This window comes from Artemia franciscana, unplaced genomic scaffold, assembly GCF_032884065.1.
Source record: "Artemia franciscana unplaced genomic scaffold, ASM3288406v1 PGA_scaffold_168, whole genome shotgun sequence".
NCBI lineage: Eukaryota > Metazoa > Arthropoda > Branchiopoda > Anostraca > Artemiidae > Artemia > Artemia franciscana.
In genome coordinates, this window is record NW_027062638.1 from 601,273 (window position 1) to 620,422 (window position 19,150).

General features: G+C 35.5%; 1 protein-coding gene across 4 annotated transcripts in view; it reads left to right on the top strand.

Moving 5' to 3' along the window:
* LOC136041355 (uncharacterized) overlaps positions 1–19,150 on the top strand; it is a 49,316-nt gene that overhangs the window by 12,946 nt on the left and 17,220 nt on the right. For all 4 annotated transcript variants that reach the window (XM_065726004.1, XM_065726001.1, XM_065726002.1 and 1 more), the window contains exon 2: positions 4,867–6,446. In XM_065726004.1, the coding sequence (XP_065582076.1) occupies positions 4,913–6,446 (1,534 nt within the window). In that variant the 5' untranslated portion in view covers positions 4,867–4,912. The remainder of the gene's footprint in view (positions 1–4,866; positions 6,447–19,150) is intronic.

A 19,150-nucleotide genomic window follows, 5' to 3' on the forward strand; every position in this document is an offset into this window, starting at 1 on the left:
AAAGGCTATACGTTAACAATGGGCAAATTAAAAAAAAAACTTACAGCCCCCTCTTTAGGGTTTTTGGGGGGTCAAGTTATTTGCAGAGGCAAAGTAATTAGATTTTTCAACTAAGTTAAATCAGGTGGCTGTCTCAAAATTTTGATCAAAGGTCGTTAAGGGAAAGGGGGTGGGAGGAGGCTAGTTACCCCTCAGTCTTTTTGGTCACTTAAAAATGGCATTAGAGCTTTTAATTTCCATTCGGATGACTCTCTCCCAATCTTCTTGGACAAATGGTTCGATATGATCCCGCTTAGGAAAAAAAGCAAATAAACACGGATCCATGGTAGCAAAAAAAATAATTGTACATATTTGTAGATAAGAGCTTGAAACCTCTACGGTTGGGTTTTCTGATATGTTGAATCTGAAGGTCTTATTTTCATTAGGATACCTTGACTATGTGAGTGTGTATCCCCCCTTTTTAAAAATCGGGTAAATTTTCTCAGATTCGTACATCTTGATGGGTAACATTAGACTTTGTTAATTTTATATATTTGGAATAAAAACAAAAAACCTATTCGTTCGATGAATTGTTATCAAAATCCCTTTTTTATTGTTTCTTTCTCTACCGGGCCGAGTCACTCCTTACTTCAAGTCCGTTGCCACGAATTTTTTTATATCTGAAAGAGATCTGAGCGGGTGCGCTCAGTTTATGTCAACAGGGGACAAACCTTGCCAAATGGAAAGCCCTTACAAAGTGAATGTAATTTCTTAAACCACACTGGTCTGTCATATATAAAGAAAGAAAACGATCAGTTTGTGGTTTTTTAAGGCCAAACGAGAATACTGAAAAAAACACACAGAGTGAATATTTTGAGAGGACGACAGCCTCTCTTCTTCAGTGCGGAGAAAATGCTATATACAAGGAAAATTCCGAAGAAAAAAACACCAACAAAAAAAACGCAGAAATTCAATGTAAAAATAAACAATGAAAAAAACAAAAAAATAAAAGACGAATAAAATGCAATCAATTCTTATAATTTTAGGCTTTTTGTTGAATTTTATTTATCTTTTAACTTTATCTTTTAATTTATTTATCTGTTATAGGGACCTATAGACCGGTATAAATAGTTCCAGTGAACAAGCCCCGGTAGTATTTATCTCATATTGCTTTGGTTTGAGCAGTGCGTACAATTACCACTTATTCTAACATTAAAAGATAGCTGCGAAGGTACATTCTTCGGAATTTTGAACAAAAAGCCTGACACTCTTATGAACCTTCTTTTCCTTTCCAACGCAAAAAGGCTATTTGGAACATCTTAGGAGCATGGAAAAGGATCACCAGTATTATTTCTCCCATCATGCCAAGGCGTGTGCAATCTGGTCACTGGTTTGGACACCTTACCCAGGTTTGTCAGTTCGGGACAGGAGAAGGGAACAGGCTCTTCTGATTTTGGAGGGTTTTCTTGTTTTAACCTCACATTCTTCATAATAATATAATTTTAGCAGTCGATCCAGGAAGTCTAAGAAGGAATAAAGACGAATACCCAACTTTATTGTGAGAGTTCTTTTGAGAAGAATCTTGTGAAATATTAAAAAAAAAATTGATTGTGGCAAAAATATACAATAACTTTAACACAAAATTCCACAAATTACATTAACTATACATTTAAAAATCTTGTCATATACTCCATTTTTCGAAAATCTCTCTAAACTTAAATAGATAATATTTAATAAATAATAACATTTTTGGTCTGCTAACTATCAAAGATAGCAGGGATAATCTAAGCGACGGATTTTTTTCACATTATGTTTTATATTTTAGGAGAATTAGATTGTAAAACCTATATTTAATCCCATATTTCAAGTAAAACTCATGTTGACTTCTTAGGTTCATCACAAAGACTAGACAAATTTTTTTTTTATAAGATCTATTTTGCATATCTAAAAACCAAAACAAGCTAAAAAAGCTTAAGAACAAGAGTCAAGAACTCATATGGCACTTATGACGAGGTCGGAAGAGCCAAGAGCTTCTTCCCATCAAGTTTCATTACGATCTCTCCACTCTAAGTGTGTTCCAAGATTTCCGGTTTCACCCTCCAACTCCCCCCACTGTCACCATATCCGGTCGGGATTTGAAATAATAGCTCTGAGACACGAGATTCGTCTATATATAAAATTTCATTAAGATATGATAACCCGTTCGTAAGTTAAAAATACCTCATTTTTTCAAATTTTTCCTAATTAACAGTCCTTCCCCCCCCCCATAGATGGTCAAATCGGGAAGCAACTATTTCTAATTTAATCTGTTTGGGTCCCTTATATGCCTGCCAACTTTTAGAGATCTCTATATTGATCACAAATCTATTTTCGGATCTTCTTCATGTAAAGATTAGGGTGGTCCAGGATTCCAACCTGAGACCTCTCGCACCCTGAGCGAGAATCATACCCGTAGACTACAAAGCATACTCAAGAAGAACAATCATTTATTTTATCGGATAATGAAATTCTTCTCAACTATCTTGTTCACTCGCTCCACCACCCAGATGGTCGAATAGAGGAAGAGACTATTTCTAATTTAATCTAGTCTGATCCATGATACGCCCGCCAACTTTCGTCGCCTTAGCTTATCTGGAAGTGTCCAAACTAGTAAGTCCCCTTAACTCCCCCAAAGAGAGCGGATTTGGTCCGGTTGTGTCAATAACGTATCTAGGACATAGGACATTATTCTTTTCGCCAAGTTTCATCCCGTTGTTTACACTCTAAGCGTTTTTTGAGATTTCTGGTTTCCCCTTCCAACTCCCACCAATGTCACTGGATCTGGTCGGAATTTAAATTGAGAGCCCTGAGGCACGAGGTCCTTCTAAATATCAAATTTCATTAAGATCTGATTACCCGTTCGTAAGTTAAAAATACATCATTTTTTCTAATTTTTCCAAATTACCCCTTCCCCCCAACTCCTCCAAAGAGAGCCAATCCAGTCTGTTTGTGTCAAACACGTATCTAGGACTCGTTCTTATTCTATCCACCAAGTATCATCACGATCTCTCCACTCTAAGTATTTTCCAAGATTTACGGTTTTCTCCTCCAGCTCCCCCAATGTCACCAGATCCGGTCAGGATTTAAAATTAGAGCTCTGAGACATGAGATCCTTCTAAATATAAAATTTCATTAAGATCCAATTACCTATTCGTAAATTAAAAATTCCTCATTTTTTCCGAATTACCGAATAAGGTCCCCCCTCAATCCCCCAAAGAGAACGGATCCAGTCGTTTTATGTCAATCACATATCTAGGACTTGTGCCTATTCTTACCACCAAGTTTAGTCCCGATCTCTCCACTCTATGCGTTTTCCAAGATTTATGGTTCCCCCCAACTCCCCCAATGACACTGGATCCGGTCGGCATTTAAAGTAATATGTGTGAGTTACGATTTCTTTCTAAATATCAGATTTCATTAAGATCCGATCACTTGTTCGTAAGCTAAAAATACCTCATTTCCGAATACACTCCCCCAATAACTCCCCCATAGAGAGTGGATCTGAACCGGTTATGTTAATCACGTATCTAAGAAATGTGCTTATTCTTTCCGCCAAGTTTCATCCCAATCTCTCCACTCTAAGCGATTTCAAAGATTTTAGGTTTCCCCCTTCAACTCCCTCCAATATCACTTCATCCGGTCGGGATTTAAATAAAACCTCTGAGACAAGTTATCCTTCTAAATATCAAATTTCGTTAAGATCCGATCACCCGTTCGTAGGAAGGGTGTGCGAAAGCACAGGATGGTTGGCCCCCAACCCCCCATTGTACTTCCTGGCTGGAGGGCCAAGAAACGGAGATCAGCACCGCCGGTACGGACTGCAAAGTCTAATGCCGTATCCTTTACCTTTTTCTTCTTTTTTTTCCTGTTCGTAAGTTGAAAATACCTAATTGTTTCTAATTTTTTCGGATATTAACCGTTCCCTCACTCCCCTCCAGATGGTTGAATCGGGAAAACAACTATTTCTGGCTTAATCCGGTTTGGTCCCTGATATGCCTGCCAAATTTCATTGTCCTAGCTTATCTGTAAGTACCCAAACTAGCAAAACCGATACCGACAGACCGACCGACAGAAATTGCGATCGCTATATGTAACTTGGTAAATACTAAGTGCCATAAAAAGCTTCTGATGGAAGTTAAGAGTGATGTTGAAACTTAAAAAAATTGGTTTCGTAGTTTATACAACTTATGTCGAAAAAACTAACTGAAATAAACCGAATCTTAAAAGGCTATAAACGAAATGGCTAAAACACGAAATCAGAACAAAAGCGAGATATTCTCTCAAGAGCGGAAAATTTGTTAAGCTTATTCTAATTTTTTCGGCTACAAATAGTTTTTTTTTCCAAGCCTTGATATGTGTAAAAAATAGCGACCAATACCACTGAATTGAATTCCACTGTCTTGAAAAATGAAAAAAATTCCCTATTGTTTCTACTTTGTGTTTTTTTTACATGATATATGTGACTTCTAGCGTGCAAAACTCCATTCTCGATTCTCTCACAACTCAGAACTTAATTCTCTGTAACACTCAAGAAAGCGGAGTTTCCAGTAAAGCCCCAGCTTATCGAAATTCTAAAAAAAAGGGTAAATATGCCGAGTCAATTTGTTCTAGCCGGTTTTTCAAATATGCGCTGTATGAACCGATAAGGTGTAATTTTTGTTCGTTTTTGGTTTTAGATACGCTCACTATTTCCATCAAGAAACCTTTTCCTTATACCAATAGCAATTGGAAAACGCTTTGATCAGTCCGCATTTTTATTTTAGGTCTTAAAATATTACTTTTGTGGGGTATCAGGGAATTAAAAAAAAAACATTTAAGTTTGAATGTATAACTGTTTTTTTTTTTTAGATTTAATGCTGCTTGCTCACGAATAAATCGAGATGATACGAGAAAGATGAAATCGAAATTAAATCAAAGAAATGTGGCTCTTGATATAATTTCTGATATACACTCTTTACCCCAATGTGCGACTGTTCCACGTATGTTCAAACTTGACTTAAGCAAACTTACTGATACCCAATGTTTGGACAAAACAAAAGAAAGTGAACCTGACCCAGTTAAAACTTTAAATTTGTCTCCTCGATTCCCGTCGAAGAAATTTCTCAATCGAATGAAAAAAGTTGAAATGGATAGAAAACGGCCAGTTCCTTCACCATTCAGGTATCGGGCAGCGTTACCAAGCGACAGAGGGAATAAGGTCAAGAGAACATCTTCTCTTTCACCAAATTTTCATAGAAAAGTTTTTCAAGATGCAGGGGCTGTGAAACCTTTACAGACACCAATATCTTTACCTGCATTAAGAGACATTACCACTAATTCACCGTTAAGAAATATTATGACAAACGCATTTAGAATGAATAGAATGTTCCCTAACGTTAAGCAACTGAAGTTTAAAAGCCATATTGACGATTCTCGGACTAAAACGGGAATTAAAGCGATTACTGTTGAAGATGCTCTTAGTGCCCTGGATGATCAATCTTTCTCATTGATAAAAGATATTCCTAATGGAAATGCAAAAAGCAGCGAACAGCTTCCCATTAAACCTGTCAGGAAAAAATTAGCACAGTTCACTTTTGAAAAAAATGGCTGTCGAACAGAATTTAATGACAGCAATAGGGATGCATGTGGGATTAGTCCACGGATGGCTAAGAAAGGATGCATTACTGGAGAGGAAAATATACAACCACAGATGTCTTTTAGTTTCGTAGAAAAGAAAAATTCGAGTAAAGCTAAAAGTGATCACTGCAGCCGCACTAGACCTGTTCAGTTTGATAATCGGAATTCTCATAAAAGGCTCATGCAGACACTTTCACTACAGCCCACCTATGGTGAGAGTAACGGTCTCCATCTTTCTACAGGAAAATGCACCAATTTCGAGGAAAATAGCATTTGCACGCGAAAGAAATTTGCCCAGCAGCTGGGGAAAGTACCAACAGAGAAGACAGACATGCTTATAGATTTGACTTATGCAACACAATGTAGAATCCATGAAGCTTCTGGAGCTTCAAGGAATGAAAAATTAGTAGGAACCAGAGGTGAAAGTCAAAGCAGTGATCAGTGCAAAAGCCAATCTGTTTTTGGAGCTGTGCACGAAGTTCAGGATCATAATTTGAATCCATTTGAACCTAATAATGATACTAATTTCAAAAGAGACCATATGGAAATTAATAACGAGTGTCGTTCAAGTGAATTAGTCGATGCAATAAGGCAACGAAAACTAAGTTCAAGAAACAGCTTCAAAGATAAAATTACAAGGTTTTTCGTAGGTCGGCAAATCAATTCTAGTGACGAAGTGATTAGCACTTTGCGTGATGTGAATAGAAAAGTTGCATTTCACAGGACTGATGCATTACCTATCACCACACCTCCGCCTAGAACAGTCGTGCTGTTTAAGGAATTGAAAACTAAGGAAAACGAATTAGGAACAGGTAAATAATCAATTCAAAAATACAATTTGTATGACTAAAGACAGGATGATTTATAACAAGTCACTATGATCCTTATTTAAATAGCTTAATTAATAGTGGTTCTAAATTTTCCACTTGTCTTCGATTCAAAATGGTAATCGAACTGAAATGAAAATTTATAATAAGAGGGGAAAATATCATTCAAGTCTATGAAAAAATGGTGAATATATAAGTGTATATACATATATATGTGTGTGCGGATATATATATATATATATATATATATATATATATATATATATACATATAGATACATATACGTATAGCTCGAATAGTTCAGTTTCAAGTCTGAGAGCTAAAGCGAAAAAGAAGGAGCAACTATACAACGCAGTTAATGCACGTAATAATATACCACAAATAGATGAAAGCACAGTTCAATCAAATTATAAGGATTACCCTAAATAACAACTATATTTTATGAAAAGTGAGGTTCTTTCACTTTACTTTTATCAGTATGATTTAACATTCAAAATCCAGCCTAGAGACCCCCCCCCCCCGAGCTTTTAGGGAATCTTCAAATCCCACTCCTTGTGTCTCTTTATATTTAAAAGATCTGTAGCACAGATAAAAGATCTGTAGCACATGTTCTTTTGTAAGGACTAGATTAACATTTACCCCACCCCACCCACAAGAAACCGAAAGATCAATATTAAGTCAAGTTCTATGCCCCTCCCTCCTATCCCCCAAATTAAAAAAAAACGCCCCTGGAAGTTCCAACTCGATCCCTCAGCTGTGAGACAAACAGGGTAGACAGGTTTGGAAATACTCATTTATGAAGAGAAAGATCCCTCCACCTCAGCCCCCTTTAATCAGGTTCCTTATCCATTTGTGCGTGCAGATTATATTATTGTTGGATTATTAACAAATACAACTTTTGCAAGAAACAATATATTCTCAATATTCTACAAATGTAAAATAAAATCCAACAACGGGGTAGCAACAATGATTCTCAGATGGGAGTCTTGTGCACTACGGTTTGATCTAAATACGAAGCTGCCAGGCTCCCATTACTATAATATATATATATATATATATATATATATATATATATATATATATATATATATATATATATATTTATATATATATATATATATTTATTATATATATATATATATATATATATATATATATATATATTTTATATATTATATATATATATATATATATATATATATATATATATATATATATATATATATATATATATATATATATATGGACAGCACCTTGCAATTTTGCATTACCTTTTTTTTTTTTTTACTCGAAAATAGCACAAGAATATATAATTTTGTTTGAGTGGTTCTACCTTCATCATTCTACAGTCACTGTTTTGATTTGATCCCGCATATAGGGAAGAAAGATTAAAACTAAAAGGTAAACATATGTCTGTGACTGTCCTTCAAGAGAGAAACAACAAATTAGATAGAGATTTGAAACCGCCGTATTAGGATTCATAAAAACGTTCACTTTGATAGGCAGATTCTCAACCCCCCTCCCTTTCCTAAAGTTATTGAAGTTTGTTCTACTTATGAAATCTGTTAGAAGATTAAAACATAAGGTTTTTATTTTCTAAAATATGAATTTTTATTTATCTACCGTTTTCAATTTTAGTGTTTTCATTGTTTTGGTTATTATTGACTGTTAAAAGTAACAAGGAAAGTGAAATGGAATCTTATTTTTTGATCGGTTGAAATCCCAAAATTATTTGGATCTATAAAAATTAACTAAGGTAGGGAGTTCAATTTTTTACTTTAAATAAAAATCGTGTGCATTTATACAATTTTTGATAGTAGCTTGTGTTAAATCAAGCAATTCGTTGTAAAGAAATTTAACAACTCGTTTGTAACGAAATTTAACAACTCGTTGTAACAATTCGTTGAAATGCGAGCAAGTTGGAACTCGTGATAATAGAAAATGAAATTCTAAAACCGGGGTTTTCTTAAACTTATATACGTTAAAAGAATTGTCTTTTCATGAAAATTTAAAATATTTAAAATTTGGTAAGTTTTAAACTATCAACCAAAAGCTGTGAGCCATTTTATGAAAAAAGGGGGAGAGAAACCTGAAGGTTGAGTCATTTTACAGAAAATTAAATCATCAAATTCAGGATAACAGAAAACCCTGTTGCAGAGGTTTCAAGCTTCTATCTACCGAAATAAGGAAGTTTACATTATTTTGATAAGAAAGAAACAGATGCATGTTTATTTGTTTTTTTTTGGAGGGGGGGGGGGAAGAGATCGTATTTAACCAGTAGTTCTGGAAAATGGAGAGAAGGCTCATTTGAACAGAAATTTTTAAGCCGTCAAAAGGATTCTACCATAGAAAACTGGCAGGAAATCCGAGACTGAAAACTAAAAAAGTTTTCTAGTTTTGGAGGTAGTAATGCAGTTCTGTGGTTCTTCCACCCAGCCACAGTCGCCCTCATAAAAAGGAATTCTCCTAATAATTGAAGATACTTCGTAAGAATCAGTCTGAGGCCCTATAAATTAATGTAGCATTATTACTATTAGTTCCTAAAAATGCCCATAGTCTCCAAAAAATAAATGCTACATATAGAAATTTGTTTAGGAGCTTCGTTTAACTAAGTTCATTCAATCGAGTCTCAATAAAATCATGTACAGGGATGTGCAACTACCAAGAAAGGAAAAAAAAATAAAATAAAATATCAAATAGGCGAGAAAACGAAGATTTTGTCAGCCAGTAGCAATATTTCGACCAGGACCTCAACCAAGTCGTCCTCAGTGCTAAAAAAAAGAGAACAAAAAAAAAAAAAAAAAAACACGACTACAAAATCCAACTTTTCGAATTGAATTAAACAAGAGGAGAAAAGATACTCTTTCCGTTTTTCGTCTTCATATTTTGGTACTTTGCTGACGAAATTCTTGTTTTTTCATCTATTTGATTTATTTTTCATTTGTCTTATCCTTTCCTTTCTTGGTTCCATGGGTCCTGTATTATTCGTTAAATGTAGGAATATTTTGATGTTTTCGGTTATTTACTTATTTTATAAACAACAAAACGCTGGATTAACTACAACAATAAATTAACAACAATATTAGCTAAATGTGAAATTTCCAAGAAAAAATTGTATGAGAGACAAAAACCAACAATAAAATATGCCCAAATATATACAAAGTAATGAAATAAACCAAAATTATTTTGTTTGTGACTATCATACTGCCAAATTAGCCTAAAACTTGCGATCAGCTAGCAAAGGAACTTTTAAGTATCGACTGGGTTGGATATCATGCATAATGTTCCGTTTGTTTTGCAGTGTTAGCTTCAGGGCTGTGAACAGAGGCACTTGGTGTATCCCCCTATGAAAAATCCCCTCGGATAAATTCCCCGTTGACACCCCTACCCCCACAAGCAGAACACAACAGCCAATGCGAAAGTATAACAAATGAGAATAATGAAGAAAATAAGAAATTTTGGAATAATCCATGCATCTTTCCGAATATCTTTAGGATTATTTTTACATTTCTGTTTTATTTTACCTCTTTTTGTGTTTCTTGGTTGATTTATCGTAGTGGGCCAACTTAAAGTCTGCCAAAAGTCTGCCTGAAAACGTCTGCCAGGAATGACAAGAGAGCATATGCTGCGAACATAGCAACAGCCAGTCGGGGTGATAGTAAAACCATCCATACGCTTACTAAGAAGCTTTCTGGCGTGCAAACAAACCCTTGCCCTTTCATAGAGGATAAAAGTGGGTAGCTGCTTACCAGTCAGGTAGATGTCCAGAACCATTGGAGTGAATATTTCTCGGACGTTCTAAACCAGCTGATACCATATGAGCCACTGTTGGCCCCTAACATGCCCCTATTTAGTTTGGATATATATTCTGGCCACATCCTCTTTCAGAACGTTATAATAGCCCTTAAGTCGCCCAAAAATGAGAAAGCAGCTGGATGTGATGGATTCCCTCCAAAGCTGTCGAAATATGGGAAAAAAGTTCTCACTGGCCCACTATTTAAGCTGCTTAGTAAGGTGTGGGATGACGAGGCTGTCCCTCCTGATTGTAATTACATAAAAAAAACTAGTTTTTTTAACTGAAAGTAAGGAGCGACATTAAAACTTAAAACGAACAGAAATTACTCCGTATATGAAATGGGTTGTCCCCTCCGCAATCCCTCGCTCTTTACGCTAATGTTTGACTCTTTGCCACAATTGTGCTTTTTAAACCAATTAAAAGCTTTAGCGTAAAGAGCGAGGGATTGCGGAGGGGACAACCCATTTCATATACGGAGTAATTTCTGTTCGTTTTAAGTTTTAATGTCGCTCCTTACTTTCAGTTAAAAAAACTAGTTTTTTTATGTAATTTCTGAACGTTTTTGAATTAATGCATGTTTGATTTTGGCTCTCCACACATAAATTATTAAAATGGAATTTGCATATTAATTCCTTTTTTGGCTAAATGGCTTTCTCTTAGTTTTGATCAGACGATTTTGAGAAATAAGGGATGGGGAAGGAGGCCTAGTTGCCATGCAATTTTTCGGTTACATAAAAAGGCAACTATAAGTTTTAGTTTTTAACGAATTTTTTATTAGTAAAAAATATACGTAACTGAAGAATTAACTTACGTAACAAACTTTTATATTCTTTAATTTTTATTGTGTATATGAAGGGGTTTGGACCCTCGTTAATACTTCGTTCTTTACACTAAATCGTAATTTTTGTCCCAATTCTTTAAGAATGACCCCTGAACCAGAAAGGCCCTAGAATAAATAGTTGAAATTACTAAAAATACTATAGCATACAGAGCGAGGTATTTATCTCTTCCTAAATACCTCGCTCTTTATGCTAAAGTATTTTTAGAACCCCTCATATGCGTAATAATCTCTGTTCGTTTTAAGTTTCAATGCTACTCTTTTCTTTCAATTGAAAAAACTTCTCCATGTTTATTTTTTCATTGTTTTTTTTATAGTAATTTTAGAAAATCCTGCGCCCTTTTCATTGAATTTCTGTTCCCCCATGACATATTTCTCCAAGGAAAGATCCTCCCACATAGCCCCCTCTCCTCAACCCCACCCCCAAAAACCAAAAAAAAATCCCCTGAAAACGACAGTACACTTCCCAATAACCATTATTAAATGTAAACACTGGTCGAAGTTTGTAACTTGCAGCCCGTCCCCCAGGGACTGTGGGGGGGGGGGGGTAAGTCATTCTCAAAGACATAGTTCTTATGGTTTTTGACTATGCGGAACAAAATGGCTATCTCAAAAATTTTGATCTATTGACTTTGGAGAAAAATCAGCGTGGGAGGGGGCCTAGGTGCCCTCCAATTTTTTTGGTCACTTAAAAAGGGCACTAGAAATTTTCATTTCCGTTAGAATGAGCCCTCTTGCGACATTCTAGGATCACTTGGTCGATACGATGACCCCTGGGGAAAAGAAAAAAAAACAACAAACAAACAAACAAATAAACACGCACCCGTGATTTGTCTTCTGGCAAAAAATACAAAATTCAAAATTTTTGTAGATAGGAGCTTGAAATTTTTTTATAGGATTCTCTGATACGCCGAATGCGATAGTGTGATTTTCGTTAGGATTCTGTCACTTTTAGGGGGTGTTTTCCCCTATTTTCTAAAATAAGGCAAATTTTTTCAGGCTCGTAACTTTTGATGACAAAGACTAAATTTGATGAAACTTATATATTTAAAATCAGCATGAAAATCTGATTCTTTTGATGTATATTTTAGCATCAAAATTCCGTTTTTTAGAGTTTCGTTTACTATTGAGCCGGGTCGCTCCTTACTACAGTTCGTTACCACGAACTGTTTGATAAAGGCATTATCGTGAAACTCTTCGAGAAAAGTTGAAAGACATCATGTGATAACTGGAGAGGTATCACACTCCAGATAGTCAGAAGTAAAGTTCAGTAAAGTCAGATTGTGCTTGGTGGATTTCAGACTTAATTTTAAGGGATGAGGATCATGGTTTCTGCCCAAATCGTTCTTGCTTCGACCTGGTATTTAGCTTACGTGTTCTACTGGAGGAATCAAATGAATGGAAAGTGCAGATTATTTTAGTGGTTATATTTTCTTGAAAGCATTTGACTCTCTGCACCGAGAGGCAATGTGGTAGAATTGTCAGTTTTTAGGGGATTTTCCGAGGGGAATATACTGGACCTCTAAAAAAGCAAACTTATAAGGGTCTTATGCGCCAAATTTGGCAAAAATCACACCATTTGTTGAACTCGTACTTTTGATTTTTACTTTTTTTATTTTTGACACCCACGCTAAGATCTATAAAGTACAAAATAAATAACTAAAATCCAATGAAAGAAAATACTGGTGCTAGAACTTCAAATGAACAAATAAAACTCCATATATTATAGAGACTGCCCCCTTCTTAACTCCCCCTCCCCTTTACGCTAAAGTATTATCGTTCAAAAAATACAGTGACAACTGCAACTGTTTATTTATCAATTGTCTTTTAACTTGCGTATTGAATTGAAGTCTGTGTATTTTAAAGCAAATTATCATTAACAAGGTCTTCAATTCTTGAGATATTGGGACAATACTTTTTTCCCGAATACAATCGTCCCTGTGCTGACAAGTTGCTACTAAATCATTAAGGGATAAAAGCACATACAAAACTTTCATTTAGCTCCTTAGAATAAAAAACTATATTTTCGCTCTTTACTTTCATAAACTTTGACAAACTTGTTTTGTATTTAAATTGATTTTCATTTTTAATGCCATACCCAGAGTTACCCGAAATGCGAGAATGGCTACCACCTCCTCAATCTTAAAACTATGATTATTCTTTTAGAAAATAGTGCTTGGAGAAAAAAACTCATTTAATGTAATTGGTTTCAGAAATAATGCGTAATTGCCCAAAAGTAGCCAACGAGACTGGGAGGTTTCACGAACACTCTTTAAATTGTTCCTCAGAATTCTTCTTTAATGGGATTTTGGCAAGTTCCTATTTTTCCATTTCTAAGATTATGCAAATTTTCATCGGTAATAGCAATGACGTGCACCTTTGTAATTAATATATTTCACGTAATTAAAGTCAGCATAATAATAGTTTTTATTGCTGCATGAATGCTAATCAAAACTTCAATCCTTAGTTCTCCGGTTTCTGATAACAAGGGTAGCTCTTTGCTTGTATTTCGTTATAATATGAAAAAAAACTTCGTTTTCTTAAAGAGTTAAAGAGGCTGCGTCCCAAAGTCGAACCTTAAAACGTACAGGAATTAGAAGAGGCAGTTGGGGGGCTATTTTTCGAAGTTATTCCATTATTCATTCATTTCAATTTTTTGTTAATTAAAAGAGGGTCTTTCCGAAGCCAAGAGCGGGGGGTTAGCAAAAAAACCAAAAACCTGTACAAAAGAGTCTTTAAAAGCGGGGGGTTTGGGGGGCGGCAGCCCCCCAGCTGCCTCTTCTAATTCCTGTACGTTTTAAGGTTCGACTTTGGGACGCAGCCTCTTTAACTCTTTAAGAAAACGAAGTTTTTTTCATATTATTTCTGTACGTTTTTCTACAATCCATGGTGGATGTAATTTAATAATTCCTGTACTTTAAATCATTCCCCGCTTTTAAATCATTGTATAAAATAGGAAAAAAAAATAGATAGAATGACCGAAATGTTTCTTTTGCTCATAAGAAGCTAATATTCTGTTATCTCTCAAATGATAAGCTGTCCAGGTGTTATCAAAATTATACACTTTTATTTTGATGTTGTGAAAAAAACCGCCCGTAAGGGACTTGAACCCTTGACCCGAGGATTAAAAGTCCTACGCTCTACCGACTGAGCTAATCACTTGCATGTGTGTAAATATAACTTCTAAATAACTTTTAAAAATTTCAAATTAACATGGGCTCTTATGGATAAATGCGTTAATTAAGTAGCTAATGCGTGGTTTCTGGAAAACAGGGAAGGAGTTATCGGATCGAGCTGAAATTTCACGGATAAGCTCCTGGGCCCTAGGGGACCTTAACTTGTGAATTTCAGCCCGATCGGACAACGTTAAAGGGGGGCTGGGGTTGACGGGTCGAAACTTTCGGCCAGATTTTCCCCATGAAGGAAAAGTTGGAGGGGGATGAAATTTGGCAGGTTTCTTAGTTGGAGCTCGGGCTACAAAATGCATCCCTCCCCATCCCTCTGCAACCACTGGAACCGAAGATCGCTTAACATTGTCGTGGTTCGCCTCTTTATAGAGGCACGAGTGTGCCTCCTTGACTACGATCTATTTGATCCAAGGCTCTCTTAAATGGGAAGATTTATTCCCTCTTTCATCATTGATTTTTATATTCAATTGCTTATATAATAATAATTTGAGTGTAATAATTATCCTTGGGATGCACAAATAATTGTGCATCCCCCCACTTTCTGGGTGCCTCCCCGACATCTGGAGGGAAGCTATAAATATCAGAAATTAATTATCAAGTCATCAGCTTCACTATTAACTCCCTTTTTTTCATAGTGACCTCTCCGCTCAAAACTTCTTTTACAGGAACACCCTATGGATGCTGGCTGGGGTCAAGGGCGTACCCAGGATGTGTGTGTGCAGGGTTTGGACCCGCACCCCTCCAGAAAATTGCCCGAACCGTAGAAGCGTAACAAAAATGTATATAACTAAAATTTTGACGCGTTTTAACTTCTCCCCCCCCCTCGAACCTACATGCACCCTTGATAGAGGCTTGTGTAGCTATGCCCGCGGAAACAAGAAGACATTAATAGGTGCATATAAGTAAAAAATTACAAATACTATCTTTCCCCACTGCACAAAGGTTCACCCACCCTCCTCAATGACGTCTGATGCGCAATTATACAGTAGCTCAGTGCACAAAAATTTACCAAGCTTCAACTAAATCAACTTAGTCAAATGAAGCTGTAAAACAAATGTCAGTTTTCGGTGCTTACTTCGTATGGAGTACATGTTTATGAAACAGTTCGTGGTAACGAACTGTAGTAAGGAGCGACCCGGCTCAATAGTAACCGAAACTCTAAAAAATGGAATTTTGATAGCAATAGTTACATGAAAAGAATCGCATTTGAATGCTGATTTTAAATATATAAGTTTCATCAAGGTCAGTTATACCTATCAAAAGTCACGAGCCTGAGAAAATTTGCCTCATTTTAGAAAATTGGGGGAAACACCCCATAAAAGTCATACAATCTTATAGAAAATCACACCATTAGATTCAGCGTATCAGAGAACCTCATTGAAGAAGTTTCAAGCTCCTGTCTACAAAAATGTGGAATTTCACATTTTTTGCCAGAAGACAGATCACGGATGCGTGTTTATTTGTTTATTTATTTTTGTTTTTTTCCCAGGGATGATCGTATCGACTGAATGGTTCTAGAATGTCGCGAGAGGGCTCATTCTAACGGAAAATAAAAGTTCTAGTGCTCTTTATAAGTGACCAAAAAAATTGGAGGGAACCTAGGCCCCCTCCCACGCTCATTTTTTCCCAAAAGTCACCAGATCAAAATTCTGAAAACGCCATTTTATTCATCATAGTCGAAAAACCTAATAACCATGTCTTTAGGGACAACTTACTCACCCGCAGTCCCCGTGGGAGGGGCTGCAAGTTACAAACTTTGACCTGTGTTTACATATAGTAATGGTTACTGGAAAGTGTACAGACGTTTTCAGGGGTATTTTTTTGTTTAGGGGGAGATTTAGGTGGGGTTACGTGGGAGGATATTTCCATGGAGAAACTTGTCATGGGGGAAGAGAATTTCAATGAAGGGGGCGCAAAATTTTCTAGCATTATTTGAAAAAGTAAGTATGAAAAGTTTTTTCTACTGAAAGTAAGGAGCAGCATTAAAACTTAAAACGAACAAAAATTATTACGCATATGAGGGGCTTACCTCCTCGTTATACCTCACTCTTTACGCTAAAGTATTTTTAGTAATTTCAACTATTTATTCTACGGCCTTTGTGATTCAGAGCTTATTCTCAAGGAATTGGGACAAAATTTAAGCTTCAGGGCAAAGAGCGAGGTATCGACCAGGGTTGAACTCCTTCATACGCAATAAAAACATACGAATATAGAAGTTCGTTTCGTAAATTATTTCGTAAGTAACGTATATTTTTCACTAATGAAAACGTTTGTAAAAAACTAAAAGTTGTAGTTGCTTTTTTAAGTAATCAAAAAATTGGAGGGCAACTAGGCCTCCTCCCTCGCTCCTTTTTTCTCAAAATCTCCCGATTAATTGCAATTAATTAATATGCAAATTTCGTTTTAATTATGTATGTGCGGAGAGCCAATATCAAAACATGCATTAATTCAAAAACGTCCAGAAATTAAATAAAAAAACAAGTTTTTTTTAAATGAAAGTAAGGAGCAACATTAAAACTTAAAACGAACAGAAATTACTCCGTATATGAAAGGGGTTTTTCCACATCAACGCCCCGCTCTTTACGCTAAAGTTTCTTACTGTTTTAAAAATAGAGTTAAGAGAAAGAGTCAAACTTTAGCGTAAGGAGCGAGGCGTTGAGGAGGAAAAGCCCCTTTCATATACGGAGTAATTTCTGTTCGTTATAGGTTTTAATGTTGCTCCTTACTTTCATTTAAAAAAACTTGTTTTTTTTATTTAATTTAGAAGGGAATGCATCACCACGTGGTATTGCTGCCTATGGCACCGCAAGCTCAATTTTTAGTTTTCCCCGTAATTTAAACCGATTTGTTCGAAATTGACTTTTCACTTGATAGATTTTGACTCTCTTTTAGCCAAAATTGTTGTTTTGTGCCACTAAATGACAGAAAACACTAATTTTGTATGACAGAGTGTTTTTTGGCTATTTTAAAGGGCACTAGAACTCTCAGATTCGATTCCAATCAGCCTTTTCTCATCGTTCTAAGACCATTGATTCAATACGATTACTCCTGGAAAAGTGTATTAAAAACGCATCTGTGATTATCCTTCTCTGAAAAAATCGAAAATTTCCCCTTTGTATAGATATGTATTTGCAAAATCTTCAATAGAGTTCTTAGATATGCTGAAATCTGTGGTTTCAAGTTAACCGGGGGTTTTCAGGTGTGTTACATGTTTTTATTTAAGTCAAATAAATTTCTTCAGGCTTGTAACTCTTTGTGGGAAGACTACTTCAAACCTACTGTAGGTACTATTTTTATATATTTAAAATTATAATGAACAGCCGGTAAATTTTGATGGATATGCTTACAATCAAAATCATTTTTTTAGAATTTCAGTTAATATTGGCACGAGTTGCTTCTTACTTACAGTTTGTTACCGCAAACTTTTTGAGTATATCAAACAATTGTGTTAATCTTAGACATAGTAAGTCGAAAAAATCCATAAACCATCGTAAGTCTTAAGGGGTATGACATATATATTTGTTCAAATCAGAAAAGAGCTTTGAAAGGTTTATTGGCCCAGTATGTGCTCTCTGTATATACAAATTGAATAAGAGTGCAATATTTTCTGAGATCTGTGCGTAAATACAGATTTTCGGAACAAATTAGCCGTAAAAAGTTTCTTTTTCACTTCTAGGAAGAGATTTACCATGACATTGTGGTTTCTTGTTCGGTTATGCCTCTCTGTACGTCTCAGCTTAAAACCAGTTCTTTTGATGGTCTGTATCCTCAAGCATTTCCGTCGGTACCCTTTTTGTAAAAGTTTGCCTTCTTAGGCAATTGTCTTTTTTTAAAGAAAATTTTTCTGAGCGGATTTGTTTTACAACCAAATACATTTTGTTTACAAACAAAAACAACTTCACGTTTAATAAGGTTTTTACGATGTAAGTTTTGGTGTTCAGCAGGCAATTGCAATTATTTAATTACGTTCAATAGCGCTTATTCAAACCTATTAAATTACGGTGAGTATTTATTTATTATGCGTCAGATCTCTGTAAACTCTAATTTACTCTTTGCCTGATAGAAAATTCTTGGCGTTACTGCATATTAGGATAAAATAAATATCTTCCTGTTATTCCAATGAACCATTGGTAATTCCGTATAATATGGTACACACTCGAGAATTCGGATCGCGAAGATTTTACAGCAACCGGTTTTCCCTTTTTTTTTTACCAGACAATTAGCTTTAGCTTGGTGGAAAACTACTTTTTAGCTATATTTTCATTAATTATTTTGTTGGTATTTTGTTTAGGTTAGGTACTTAATATAACGCGTTCTATGTAGCCCCCTATCATAATTCATTGTTGTATTGTTACTATAGTATTGTATTTTCATCATATTTTGTTTTATTTCCTTAGTGTTCACCTATCTTGAATCCTCGAGTGTGTGCCATATAATACGGAAGTACCGAATTTTTCTTAAAAGGGGCTATGGGTCAGAAAGAGTTTTAACTTTATTCGTTTTTTTTTTAACCATAATTTTTGGTACCGAAGGAATACAATACGCATATAGAGAGGGGAAGTTATACCACTAGACTTTGACCATTTCGTCCAATTTTTGAATCACTCGCGTAGAATCGATTTTGATATCCAAACAGCGTTCAGTAGAATAAAATAGTTGCACTTACTCAATAATTAATTGCAATTATTTACAGTAAGCTACATTGGACGCGGGGCAAATAAGCTAAAGTAGGCTTGGAAAGCAGTGGTGAATTTCATCAATTTCCGTGGGAGGCAAAGTTGGAGCCAATTTTCCTGAGTCTAAGTGAAAATAAGAGGGAAAAATGAAAACTGAGCCATATAGTACCATAAAAGCAAAGATATTCTAA